This window comes from Phodopus roborovskii, unplaced genomic scaffold (genome assembly GCF_943737965.1).
Source record: "Phodopus roborovskii unplaced genomic scaffold, PHOROB, whole genome shotgun sequence".
Taxonomy (NCBI): domain Eukaryota; kingdom Metazoa; phylum Chordata; class Mammalia; order Rodentia; family Cricetidae; genus Phodopus; species Phodopus roborovskii.
In genome coordinates, this window is record NW_026126407.1 from 22,788,428 (window position 1) to 22,803,038 (window position 14,611).

Below are 14,611 nucleotides of genomic sequence, written 5' to 3' on the forward strand. Positions count from 1 at the left end.
TGCAGATGTTTCCTTTCTTTAATTTAAGCAGTGCCCTTCCCCATTCATATAACACTCCTGGCACATGGAGTGGAGTACTGGGCGTCAGGACTGGGGATGCCCTGGGCACCAGCTCAGTTATTACGCCTGTTCTCTTCCAAGATTTGCAGTAAGCTGCTTTTGTCATAAATAATTTAGAGGGGACACCTTTAACCCGGATCACTACACACAATTTCAATCCCTGGGGCTGCAGTATCCACTTTCCACTCAAGCAAAGCAACCTCATACCTCATATCCATTACCTCCCTCCTCACTCTCAGAACAGCGTTCTGAGGCTGCTCAGGCGGACTGCATGTGATCACCCACAGGTGGGGAGATGGAGGCTCAGGAAGGGTGGATTTCACGGGTGGCCCCTTAAGGTGGCAGCTGGCATTGGAGTTGTTCTGACCTTTTCTTGGACTCTGCATAGAAGAATCTCCACACACGGTGTCTGTACCTCTTTATGCTGGCCCTTCCCCTACCTGCCAGCCTTACAAGAAAGGTGACAAAGTCCTATTAGCAAAAGGAAACTGGAGCTGAAGTCCATGCAGCCGGTTCCGGAGCTGGTGAGGTACTGGCCATGCCTTCCAGACCTGGGTTCAAGTCCTAGGTTGGCCTTGCTCTCCCTGTGTGATGTCTAGCAGGTGACATCATATCTGAGGTACAGGTCCCCTCTTATTCAGTGGGCCATAAAGGCTGATCAGGTTGTGCAGGGTGGATGCTCTGTGTTCAACTCAAATCACTGCTACTTACTTTACTGTGTAGGGGACCTGCTTGCTAATTGGAAGGTAGCAAACTTGAAGACAGTGGGTCTGGTATTGATAGGAGAGGCCAGAAGAGGTGAAAGGTGGGCACAGGAATTAGGAAGGATGGTTGCAGGGAGGAAGCAAACAAGAGGTCCAGATGCTCCTAACACACACGACACACGCACACATGCCTGTGGCAGCTTACTTATACAATGCCCATACTCAGCCCCGCCCTCCATACCTACGCGCTGCGCGTCCCTCCTGATGGCCTCCTTGTCGTGCCAGTCCTTCAGCTTTTGCTCATCTCCCAAGAAAAACGTCTTTTTTGGTCGACTGTTTGAGTCCTTAAAAAAGAAAAGAAAAAGAAGAAAACATGAAAATGAATGGCAGTAATGAAGGTCCAGAGGCTGTACTGCCTAAAGGGAGCACTAGAGACTGTCCAGCCTCCTGAGCATCCTTCTGAGAGCCTGCCATATGACTGCTAGATGGGAAGAAGCCAGGGGGGCGCAGAAGCTCAGTGCCACCCCCTGGGAACTCGACACCCAGGAGAGGAAAGAAACAGGAGAAAGTGCCAAGGGTGTTGCTGCCCACCAGAAAGGATATGCGGAGCAGACAAGGCAGTCAGAGCAAATTGCTGTCCACACCGAAGAAAAAAAACGAGGCTGGGCGCGGTAGTACACCCTGTCATCCTAGCACCCAGGAGGTAGAGGCAGGAAAACCGTGAGTTCTAGGATAGCTTGGCCTATACTGTGAGACACTGCCACACAACAAAACAACAACAACAACAACAAGTAGCAGCTAAGGGATGCAGTTCAACGGTGGAGTGTTTGCTTGGCACTCATGAAGCCCTGGGTTCAGCCCTCAGCACTCCAAAGGAACAAACAAAACACATGAACATAGATTTAGTAACATATTTAGTTTTTGAGGATGTATTTAATTTTTAATTATGTATGTATGTGTCTGTCTGTGTGTGGGAGGCCAGAAGAGGGCATCGGATCCTCTGGAGCTGGAGTTACGGGGGCTGCTGGACCCAGGTGTTAGGAACTGCATGTAGGTCCTCTGCAAGACCAGTGCACACTCTGAACCACAAAGCCATCTCTCCAGTCCCAATGCATATAACTAAACCGAATTCATTTCATCTAAAACATTGGCATTTCAACGATCAATCAAAGTAAAATGCAATTATGGGATTTTACTTTTTGCTCTGTTTTGGTTAGGTTTTTTTCCAAGACAGGGTTTCTCTGTGTAGCCTTGGCTGTCCTGTCTCATTCTGTAGACCTGGCTGGCCTTGAACTCACAGAGATCCACCTGCCTCTGCCTCATGAGTGCTGGGATTAAAGGTGTGCGATACCACCTGCTGGTATTTTACTCTTTTTTTTGGGACTAAGTCTGAACTTTCGGCATTACACCTAGGAAAGAGCCTCAAAAGTGGGTGTTAGGCGTGTCTTTAATCACAGCACTCAAGAGGCAGAGGCAGACAGATCTCTATGAGCTTGAGGTCAGCCTGGTCTGCAGAGTGAGTTCCAGGACAGCCAGGGCTACCCAGAGAAACCCTGTCTTGAAAAACAAAGAAGTGAGTGTCAGGTGATGGAATAATAGACTCCTGCTTCTACAAGAGTCCTGGGAATTCAAAATCAGGTTGTCACACTTGCACAGTAAGCTCTTTACCCACTGGGCACTTTCCTAGCTCCAAACACACAGCTCTTAAGTAAAACTGATCATGAAAAAGAGCATGCCAAGACTTCTAACCCAGAGGTACTTGGATATTTCTGTAACGCTGTATCACACCCAGAGGTGTGTGTTTCTGAAAACTGAGATCATTCTTTTTTGGCTTGCAATCATCTTCTGATTACACCTCCTCATTCCTTCACACCCCACTGAATGTCCCCTGGCCACAGGAGACGAAGACAAGGGAAGGAGTGCAGTGAGGAGGCTGGCACAATGGCCAGAAATCCCTTTACAAAGAAAGCACACTGCAAATGCATGTGGACACGTGCTTGGAGTGACTGTGTCTGGAACCCATGTACTCTTAGTCAACATTCCAAAGGGATCCATCATGCTCCCAACTGCCACTCACTCACTCATCCAGATGGAATTTTAATTTTTGTTTAATCACCATTTAGTGTGTCTGGCACCCTCTGAAGAGAGAACAGAACTGTGACACAAAGCCAACTGCATTCTGCTGGAGAAGAAAGATTGGTCCAATCCCGAGACTGCAGACTTGGCAGCGCCTGTCAGCGAGGGTGCCTGAACCTCTGGCCCAGCTGGCCAGGGTCCTCAAAACCACAGGAGGGCTGAAAAGGAAATGGAGAGGGTCATGGGCTTCAGCCAGATCTCAGGATGTATTAGGGGAGACTTTACTGCAGATATTGGGGTGATTCTCTAGACTCCCAACCCACCCTTCAGATTTTGCTTTTAAGATCACACACACTCTTTGATCCCAAACATTAAGTAGATTACTCTAATAGCCCTTGTGGTAGTTTGAATGTAAACGGGCCCCCATAAACTCATAGGGAGTAGTACTATTAGGAGGTGTGGCTTTGTTGGAGCAAGTGTGTCACTGAGGAGGCCGGCTTTGAGGTCTCATATATATGCTCAAGCCATACCTAGTGTCTCAGACTACTTCCTGTTACCTGCTTGTCAAGATGTAAGACTCAGCTTCTCTGGCATCATGTCTGCCTGCATGACACCATGTTGAACAGTGATAATAATGGACTAAATTTCTGAAAAGGTAAGCCACCGCAATGAAATGCTTTTCCTTTATAGAAGTAACCATGATCAAAATACCAACTAATCCAATTAAAAAATGGGGTAAAGATCTAAATAGAGAATTCACAACAGAACAATCTCAAATGGCAGAAAGTCACTTAAGGAAATACTCAACATCTTTAGTCATCAGGGAAATGAAAATTAAAACCACTCTGAGAGTCCATCTTATACCTCTCAGGATGTCTAAGATCAAAAACACCAATGACAGCTTATGCTGGAAAGTATGTGGAGAAAGGGGAACACTCCTCCATTGCTGGTAGGAGTGCAAAATTGTACAGCTGCTGTAGAAATCAGTATGATGATTTCTCAGAAAATTATGGGATCAACCTACCTCAAGACCCTGCAATACCACTGTTGGGCGTATACCCAAAGGAGGCGCATTCACACCACAGGACATTTGCTCAACTGTATTCATAGCAACATTATTGCTAATAGCCAGATCTTGGAAAGAGTCTGAAGAATGGAGTACACAATGGAGTACCACCCAGCAGTAAGTAACAAGGACATCCTAAAATTTGCAGGCAAATGGACAGAACCAGAAAAAACAAAACAAAACAAAAAACAAAAACAAAAAACATCCTAAGTGAGGTAATCCCAAACCAGAAAGACAAATATAGTATGTACTCAATCATAAGTGGATACCAGACATAAAGCAAAAGATACCCAGCCTACAATCCATAACCCAAGAGAAGCTTGAACTCTCTGACAGAAACGGATGGAAGACAGTGGACCAAGCTCCTGAAGTACAATCAAAGTGAGGGAGGAGCAAAAATATGAACAAAGGAGTCAAGACCATGATGGGAAAACCCACAGAATCAGCTGACCTCAGTTAGGGAGAGATCACTGACTCAGGGCTGACAAATGGGGAATCTGCATAAGACCGAACTAGACTCCCTTGATATAAGTGGAAATGGTGCGGCTGGATAATATATGAGGCCACTGGCAGTGGGTCCAAGATCTAACACTAATGCACAAACTGACTTAGTGGAGCCCATTCTATATGGAGAGATACCTTGCCAAACCTAGACACAGGAGTGTGGGGGCGGAGAGGTGCCTTGGTCCTGCATCAACAAGATGATGGGACAAACTTAGACTTCCTAGGGGAAGCCTTACCCTCTCCACGGAGCAGATGGGTGGAGGCAGGTAATGGGGAGAGCAGGAGGAGAGGAGGGAGGGGGAACTGGGATTGGACTATAAAAAATAAATTAATAAAAACAAAAGAAATAAAAGTTACCACAGGCATGGTGTCTCTTCACAGCAATAGAAACCCCAACTAAGACAGTCCTCCTATGTGTATGCTTGACACAGGATACACACACACACACACACACACACACACACACACACAAACACACACACACACAGTATTCTTTTCAAGGTCAGAATGGACCAGATAGACGTTATTTAGCTAAATATGCAGTTACTTTATGCAGGGTGTGGTGGTCTGAATGAGAATGGCCCCCATAGGCTCATATGTTTGAACGCTCATATGTGGAACTCTCTGGGAGGTGTGTCACTAGGGGTGGGCTTTAAGGTTGCAAAACCCCATGTCAGGCCCCGGTGTCTCCCTGCTTGTTGCTTGCACATCAGGATATGAAGCCTGTGCTCCAGTGCCATGCCTGTCTGTTTCCATTACAATGATCATGGACTAGACCGCTGAAACTGTTAGCAAACCCCCAAATAAGTGCTTTCTTTTGTAAGGGTTGCTGTGGTCATGGTGTCTCTTTGCAGCAACAGAAGACCCAGGAGACACACCTTTGGGGGTGTCTGAGAGGCAGTGCCAGGGAGGTTTAACTGAGGAAGGAAAGTACATCCTGAGTGTGGATGGCACCACCCCTGTGATTTAGGGCCCCAGACAGGATGGAAAGGAGCATAAACTGTGCACCCACATTCACTCTCTCTGCTTCCTGACTGTGGACCACATGCTCTTACATTCATCTCCCGCTGCTGTGCCATCCTTGGCATGATAGACTATAACCTTTCTTTAAACCATTAATTAACACAAACCCTTCCCGGGGCTGGAGAGATGGTTCAATGATTGAGAGCGCTTCTGTTTGTTCAAAGGACCTGGCTTTTATTCCCAGAACCATCTGTAACTCTAGTTTCAAAGGATCTGATGCCCTCTTCTGGCTGCCACAGAAACTAGACATGTACCCGATACACTGACTATATACCAACAAACACCCACACACATCAAAAAACAAAACAAAAACCGCATCTTCCTTCTGTAAGTTGCTTCTGATGATATATGTTGTCATAGCAATGAGAAAAGTAGTTATACATATAGATAAATAAGACAGTTCATGGGCTCAACAAACAGGATGATATAAAGGGGAAAACCCCTACATCACTGTAAATGTATTGCCTTAAAAGACAGGGATAAAATTTACAGATATTTAGAAGAGTAAAAAATGAGCATCCCCCCACCCCAGATGACTGGGTAAGGATTCCTCCAGAGTCTTTGGGAGGCTTGTGGAAAGATGGGGAGGGGTCTGCCTGGGAGCAGTGCAGGTGGAATCCAGCCAGAGGGGATGAACAAATCAAGAAATGGAGGCTTGAAGGTGATAGACAGATTTACTTAAGGGCAAAAGACTGACATGGCAGAAATAAATAAGATTCAAAAGGCAGACATGAGCCACACAGAAGGAGGAGGTCTGGACCAGTGCTGCATGGCAGGTGGGAACAACAGACAGTGTCTGAGCAAGAAGTGAGGCAGAGCAGAGCTCAGGAATAAAGTGCTGATCTCCACATCATTCCTTCTCCTCCTACGAGAGACTTGGGATGGAGACGACTTTGCTTTAATCTAGAGGAAATGTTTCCCTTTCCAAACCGAGGGCTGCTCTTATTTTAGCCCTCACAAGCAAGAGCCAAGTGAGGTTGACTACCTCAGACTCCATCTGATCTGCTGTTCGGAGACAATGTGCTTTGTTTTGTTCCGTATTTCAACCAGAACCAAGTCGTGTAAGAATACAGCTGAACCTCACTGGTACCATCCCCCAGAGAGTCTCAGATTCTAGATCTAAGTGGGAGCTGAAAGGCCATCTCCTGGACACCCTTGGCATCCTTGGTCCGGGAGGAAAGCCCCAGGCAAGCTACCCTGGCATTGCAGAGCATTCTCAAGGCTCCACATTTATGTTGCTTTGGGAGCTCTGAGGACTCATCTGATGATGTGCCAGTCTCCCCAAATTGTGCACCCCAAGAAGCAGGCATAGTTTCCACTGATGGGCACATATGGCTTTGTTTCATTTTATTTTTCTGGACAGAGGGAAGGTCACGTAGGGATTAGACATGCCTAACATAGTCACAAGGATTTAATGCCATAAAGGGCTCTGAGAATTAACTGTGTCCTTGATTAAATGGCTTCAGGTCAGTTTAATGGGCTGCACAACTCTAAAGAGAGAGGGCTCACCTCACCTGAAGGTGATTTCTAAAAGATGCCACAGTTTTTGAACTCTCACACCTGCCTCCTTCATTGCCAGTCGCTTCCTGTCTGTATCCCAACCCCTGAGGCTGGTGGCAGAGATTCTGTCTGTCTTTCCTCTGGGGCTGCTTTCATTTTCATTTTCAGGTAGAAGTACCAGATGTTTTAGCTCTCACACTCATGAAAACACACACACACACACACACACACACACACACACACACATTTCCTGCTGTGTGCTGGTACTAAAGGTGTGTACCACCATGCTTGACAAAAATGTTTCTTAAAAAATAAGAGACAACATAAATTTTTTCTGAATTGGAATTCATTACAACCCTATCTTTTGTTCTTCAAGGCCCAAGACATGGACTAGAATATGTACAAAGTGTAACTGATGAAGGACTCATATTGAGAGTGCACAAAGAACATCCAGAACTCTAGGCATTGGATATTAGGGAATTAGGACTCAAGCCTATTATGAAGCATCATTTACTATTTAGCAGGATAGCATAACCGGATAAACAGAAAGCAAGTATTGGCAAGATGGGGGTAGAGAAACTGGAACCCATGTGAATGTTGGTGGGAACGCCAGTAGGAACACAGCTACCATAGACAAGGTTAGAGGTTTCTCAAAAGGATAAAGAGAGCCATCCCATGACCCAGTGATGCCTCACTTAAAGTTATGGACAGGAGAGACACAGACTCAAGACACCAGTTTTCGCTGCAGCTGGTCACAACTGCCCAAAGACACAGTTCAAGTAGTGTCTGTCAGTACAGATAACTCATGGCCCAGACACACAGAAGAACACCACTCAGCTGTGGAAGGGACAGACGTTTGATAGCTACTTCAACATAGACAGACCTTGAGAACATATTAATGCAGAGTGAGATAAGCCAGGTACAGAAGGATGTGTGCTGTATGGTTCTATTTCTGTAAGTACTTAGGAGATGAATTCAGTAAAAGAAAGAATAGAGGTTATTACTCTGGAGTAAAGAGAGTGAGGAGGGGGCCTTCGGGGAAAGGTGGGGGCACGGTGGTAAGACAGCACTGGGAATGTATTTAAAGCCAAGATTAACATACTTGACAATGGATGGGATTAAAATGTTATGTCACCTCCCTCTTCTGCATCCTAGTTTACAATGCTTACATAACCACACACCACAGTGTACCTTAGCATAGTAAGGGTTCTTTGAGGACCGGGAAATAGCTCAGTTGGTAAAGTGCCTGCCTTGCAAACAGGGGGACCCCAGTTCAATCCACAGAAGCCACATAAAAAGCCACGGTGTCCTAACCTTGTAACTCCAACACTGGGGAGGAACAAACAGGTGGGTCCCTGGTGCTCACTGGCTGATCAGCCTACTCAGCAAGTGCCAGACCTGTGAGAGATCCTTTGGGGACCCTACCTCAAAAGAGTGGACAGCGCCTGAGAAATAAGACCCAAGACTGGCCTCTGGCCTCTACACATACATGCATCTCTGCCCTACATGTAAGTCACCTTCACACATCCACACATTAAATAAATAAGGGCTCTCTGAAGTCCCATAGAAAGAAAGATGCTCATTTAATACAGTATTTCAAACATTTATCTGAACAGAACTCCCACCCACCCCCACACTCACCCCCAGCCTCCGAGTAGCAATTAATATAGCCAGGAAGGAAACTTGGGAATCTCATTTTTTTTTTTTTTTTTTACTGCTAATAATTTCAGGGTTCCTGAGAAAGAACACAGCATGGCTCCTCCCACACAATGCACAACTGGATTTTTTTATTCTGCTTTGTTTCTTCAGAGCATTCAGATGCTGAGAGTGGTGCACGTGTCTGTAACCCAAGGAGCATGGTGAGCTATGTAGTGAGACTTTATCTTAGAAAAACAAAACAACAAAAACCACCACCAAGGAAAAGCTTGTAGACACAAAACATCTACACTAAATCTCAGTAACTTGCAGGAGGAAAATGAAGTTTATGATAACAACATCAGAAGCATCTATAGTTATGTCCTTAACTATCCATCTACCCACAGATCCATCGATCCATCCAACCCATCCATCCATCCATGTTAACTGTGCAATTACTTTTTGTTAGGAAATAGTAATTTTTTTAAGGTGATGGTTTTTGTCTCTGATACAGGACAGATCTGAAATCATTCTAGTCTGGAAACGTCTACCAGGTCATGACAGCAGAACCGTGAGTTTTCCTCTCAGTTAACAGTGGTTCTGGGTGCAATTTGGCAGAGGAGTGCTGGACGAGGCACTGAAGAATGAGTAGAATGGGGATGGATGGGTGTACCACATGAGAAAAGGAAATGACGTTGTCCCACAAGCCCGGTGTGTATGATCCATCAATAGATAACACCACAGGCTGGTGACAGTGGCACATGACTCTAATCCCAGGACTCAGGAGGCAGAGGCAGGAGGATCTCTGTGAGTTCGAGGCCAGCCTGGTCTACAGAGGGAGCTCCAGGACAGCTAGGGCTGTTAACACAGAGAAACCCTGTCTCAAAAACAAAAGCAAAACAAACAAAAAACATACACACACAAAAACCAACAACAATAACAAAACAAATACACCAAAACCAAATAAAAAACTCCAGATAATATCACATTCACAGTTTCTCATGTGTGCATTCCCCCAAAACTTTGACTTAGTCTGAGGTCTCACGAGTTCTTTTATTCTAGAGAATTCATTTAGATTGAGCACGTTACTGTGGTAGATTGGCTGGAGGTGGCCCTAATCTTCCATCCCTCTCTGCATCCACCTCTCAAGGGTCTTGCAATGAGATGGCATATGGCTCCTTCCACTAAAACTGCCACTTTCTCACTTCTGGAAGCTAGATTGGCTTCCTGCTTTGCTTTGGCTAAAACAATGAGGGCAGAATGAGGCTTAAACCAAAGCTCCAGTGACTTGAACTCTTTCACCCTCCTGTTAGTTCTTCTGCCTGACCCAAGGCACTGGAAAAATATGAGGCAAGCAGAAGATGAGACCATCTGGATGGTTAACCTTCATGATCAACATGGGTTTGATCACCTAGGAGACATGCCTTGTGGGGGGGGCAAGGTGGTATGTGAGGATGTTTCCAGAGAAGTTTAGCTGAGCAGGAAAAACCAATCCTGAATGTGGGTATCATGAGTTGTGGTCCTGGAAAGAATTTTAAAAAGAGAGACAGAGAGAGAGAGAGAGAGAAAGAGAGAGAGAGAGAGAGAGAGAGAGAGAGAGAGAGAGAGAGAGAGAAGGCAAGCTAAGCACCAAGATGGATATCAGTCTCCAAAGAGATGCAAGATCCCAGGCAGGAGAAGCAGGGTTACACATGGATGGCCAGAGATGCACCAGGGAGTCCAAAGGGAGAAACCACCCACTGACCTGTGGCAAGACAAGTGGCAATTTGAAGCCCCTGCCTGCTGGAGGTAGTTTGTAATAAAGCATAGTCTATGGGAACAGAGGGCAATAAAAGAACCTAAGGGAGTTCATATCGATTTGTCCCTTGTATCTGCAGGTGTCAAAATCCAAAGAACTATTTGAGCCTTCACCTCCCAACTCATTTCTTAAATATTCAAATCATGTCTGCCTTGCAAAGCCTATGTCCTCCAAGAGGCCTCCATCTGCATCACTGTATTTAAAAACCGACCTCACTGAGCCCTCTCTTTGGAAGTTAGGACATGGTCTTAAGGTACAGCTGTCTGCATAAATATTATTCCCTCCCACTGGGAACTACCCAGTGTTGTCAAATTGTCTGAAGAAGAGCTGCTTTGTTTGAGTTTTCAAGTCATTGGGAACCAAAGCCAAAGTTCTAAAGGTAAGCATCTTTTACAGTCCCCACCTCTAAGAATGGACAGACTCTGTGCATGTGCGAGCAACACACACACACACACACACACACACACACACGCACGCACGCACGCACGCACGCACGCACGCATCTTCCTCCTGTGCTTGCAGTGTGCTCTATGGCAAAAGGAAACAAATCATGGCCAGAGTCACCTAACCCCACACAAATCCCTGAGAGATTCCTCCATCTGGCAGGGTGAGAGGACATCAGAGGGATTTGGAGTGGGGACTCTGGAGATTGAAGAGACCATGTGTGGATGTCCGAGGAGCAGAGACCAGTCCCATCAGATAGCCTGTAATGAAGTGGAGGCTTCCATCCTGCATCCACAAGGTCTCAAGTCTGCCAACAACTTGAAACAGTGGTCATCAGACTCTTAGCCCAGAGTTTCCACTGATGAACCCAGGATGGCTAACATCTTGATTTTGATCTTCTGAGAAAACCCAGTAAAGCCCACCTGGCATCAAGACCTGTATTGTTCCTAGTTTTAAAATGTGTGATAACCTCTAATATGGCAACAGAAAGCAATTATACCTCTTAATGACACTTTGCCTTATACTGTGTTTTCCAATCTGATTGCTGACATAACTTTCCACCTTAAATTTCCTTCTAGAACCTTCCACTAGCCCACCAAGAGATGGGCTCATGGCTCCTTCTTTTTAAACATGGGCAGATCCTGTGCATTTCCCAACAATAAGGTCTGGCAGGGCAAATGCCGTATCTGTATACCATGTGTGTGCTTGATGCCTGTGGAGGCTAACTCCTGCAAATGGAGCTACAGATGGTTGTGAGCCATGGTATGGGTGCTGGAGCAAGTGTGGGGCCTGCACCACACAAAGTTCAACACATGAGCCTGCTCCACATCTGTTCAACAGTGGTCTACCATCTGTGCTCATGGTGTCAGAGCACATCAGAAGGCTCTTCCTCAGTCCCTACATATATCTCACGAGCTGGGTGTCTGCTGAAACATCTCTGGGCCACCCCCATCCTTCTTTCTCAGCCCCATGTGGTCACGAGTTCCTGTTAGACTTCCTGGATATGACAGGGCTCTGGAGAACATTTACGAGCTGTACAAACTAACTGCCCCAAAGACTAGAGAGAGCCGAGGCTGGAAGCTCAGCTTGCTCACTTTATAGATGATTGGAGTGCTGGTCCCTAAAGGTGAAAAGACATGTGTAGGGTTAGTTACTGTATCTGTTTCATTGTATTTTCTTTTTGTATTAGTTTCCTTCCTGTGGCTGTGCTATCACAGCTCAGGGAGGAAAGGTTATTTTGTCTCACTGTCTAGAGGCTGGGAAGGCAGAGTGGTGGGAGCAGGAAGCTGCTCATCATCACACAGCATCCCAGGAAGCAACGTGAACAATGTGTGGGCTAGGAAGCCCACCACCAGTGACATATTTCCTCCAGCAAGGCTCCATCTGCATGCTCCTGTGTGTGTGTGTGTGTGTGTGTGTGTGTGTGTGTGTGTGTGTGTGTGTGTGTGTATGCTCATGCGTACATACGTCATAGTGAGCTTGTGGAGGACAGAGAACATAGTGAGCTTATGAGAGTCAGCTCTCTCTCATGCAGGCTCCAGGTGTCAAACTCAGGTCCCCAAGCTTGCCAATCCCTTCTCTACCACTTTGTTGACTTTTCCTACTGATGTGGTAAAAACTGAACCTGAAGCCAATTAAGGGAGTTAAGGATTTTGGCTCACAGTATGAGGGAACAGTCACTACGTTGCTTGAGGCTGTGGTGGCAGGAATGTGATTCTGCTTTGCTCATGTCTGGGTGGCATCAGGAATAGAAATGGGACAGGAAGTGGTGCCAGGCTATAAACTTCCTAGCAACCCACTTCCTCCAACTAGGCTGCCACCTGCCAAAGGTTTCACCATCTCCCAATACAGCACCACTGATTGGGGAGCAATGTTCAAACACAGAAGGTTGCCAGGGGCATTTTATATACAAACTATGATGCCGACACACCAGCCTGAGAGAAACATCTAAAAGTGACTGTTTCCCCACATCCCAAAATCGTGAGTGACACTCAACTGGTGCCAACTACCAACTCCTACAGTAAGGGAAGGAGGTCTGTGGCTACAGGGGACTGCGGCCAATCCTCAGGGCCGGAGAACCCCAGCTTCCAAAATGAGGACAGAGCAGGCCAGACTTAAAGAGGCAAATAGGCCTGTAAGAAATCACTGAAACCCGTTGTTTTCTAACTGTACGATAGATGTGTGGAGATTCTGTGGCTAGGAGGAGGGGTGTCCCAGCATGAGGGGCTCGGGCTTCCTCTCTGTTGCCCATTAATTAGGCTTTCATGTAAAATTATGCAGGAAGTTGTTTCTACGATTTAAAAGAAAGCTCAAAAACCAATGGTCTGATCCAAAGCCTTCATTGCTGGTTTTTTTTTTTTTTTTTTTGAAAGCCAAACCCTGTAATTTGATTTGCAATTACAGAAATAATAAAGACAAATTGTGAAACAGTCAAATATGAAAGAGTCCAAAAAGAACATACTAGAAAATAAACCTCTCCATTCTTAAGCTTCAGTCTCATGCCCTATAAATGACTCTTTTCTTGTGGATGTTTCCAGAACTGATAGTGAGGAAACAGACCCAGAGCTGGGCGTCAGAGAGCACTCAGCCAGGCTCCATGTTCTTCCACTGGACTCTATGCTCCCGGCCCCCCTCTCTCATTCTAACTGTGCAAGTTGCCAGCATTTCCACAAATCACCCCGTCACCTCAGGCCACCAGCAACAGCACTGCAGCCCATCCATGCACAATGCTTCTGCTAGCCTCACTCACACAACAGGAGGGCCTCCCGTCCTGTCCAGGAGACCTCGTCTCCCTGTGGGCTGTTTCACGGTAGGGAGGTGACTAGAATTAGGCCCTCTGCATTCTCAGCATCTGCACTGGCTCAGTTCAGGCACAAAGCAAGATGCCGTAAAACCCTGAGCAAGTGATCTCCACCAAAGGAGAGGCTAGAAGTAACACCCTCCAGTAGTGACATCTTCATACGCCTGACCCTGGAGAGCAGCTTCCTGCAGCCTGGATGCTTGTCTCTGCAGTGCTGGCATATTTAGCATTCTCCTTGTCCTGGGCCACACCCATGCCTCCTGTACCTTAGTTGCTCTCCTTGATCTTCCCACCCTCCACCCCCTTTCTACCTCCTCAAATTCAGAAGGAGATGAGACAGGATGGTTTACTCCCCTACAGGGCTAGCATTTGCTGGGCTCTCTGTGCACCAGGATCTGTGTGGGGCCAAGCCTAAGGAGGGAACGGCTGGCATCACCCTCGCTGCTTCCGGGAGGAGGGGATGGAACTGGAAGGGACAGCTGGCATAGGAACAGGAACCTGGCCAACCCAAGGCTTAGGGGGGATGTGCTCACTCAAGTAGTTACTTTTGATCCCATGGCCTTTGATATCATATCTGTCTCCTACACTGACATATTGCGGTTCTGAAGAAGATGGCCCTAAACAACGCCAGGAGACTCTTACCACTGACGCTTTCCTCCATCACCTAATAGCCCACCAAGCTCCTTCCTGAGCCTTTGAAAATGGACTCAACTCCAGAGAGGGTCAAAGATCCAGAAAGAGAACCATTTCTTCAGCTCTATTGCACGTGCTTTTAAAGTGGTGTGTTCATAAAATCTAGTCAGAGAAAAATGCCAGGATGTACAAATGTTCCCAGAACAGAACAATAGAACTAGCATTTATTGAACTTAATAATTTTAAAAGCTCCTTTAAAACCCTTCAATAGCTTCCCATCGCTCTTAAAATGAAGCCAAATGCTTCACTGGGTTTAGAAAGTTCTGGAAGGCCTGGCCTATGCTCACCTCCCCTTGGTCTTAGAGCTC

At 46.3% G+C, this 14,611-nt stretch overlaps 1 protein-coding gene across 1 annotated transcript in view; it reads right to left on the reverse strand.

The window, feature by feature from the left end:
- Galnt10 (polypeptide N-acetylgalactosaminyltransferase 10) overlaps nucleotides 1-14,611 on the reverse strand; it is a 137,627-nt gene that overhangs the window by 65,167 nt on the left and 57,849 nt on the right. Inside the window, exon 2 of the mRNA XM_051180629.1 lies at nucleotides 1,006-1,108. Coding sequence (XP_051036586.1) covers nucleotides 1,006-1,108 — 103 coding nt within the window. The remainder of the gene's footprint in view (nucleotides 1-1,005; nucleotides 1,109-14,611) is intronic.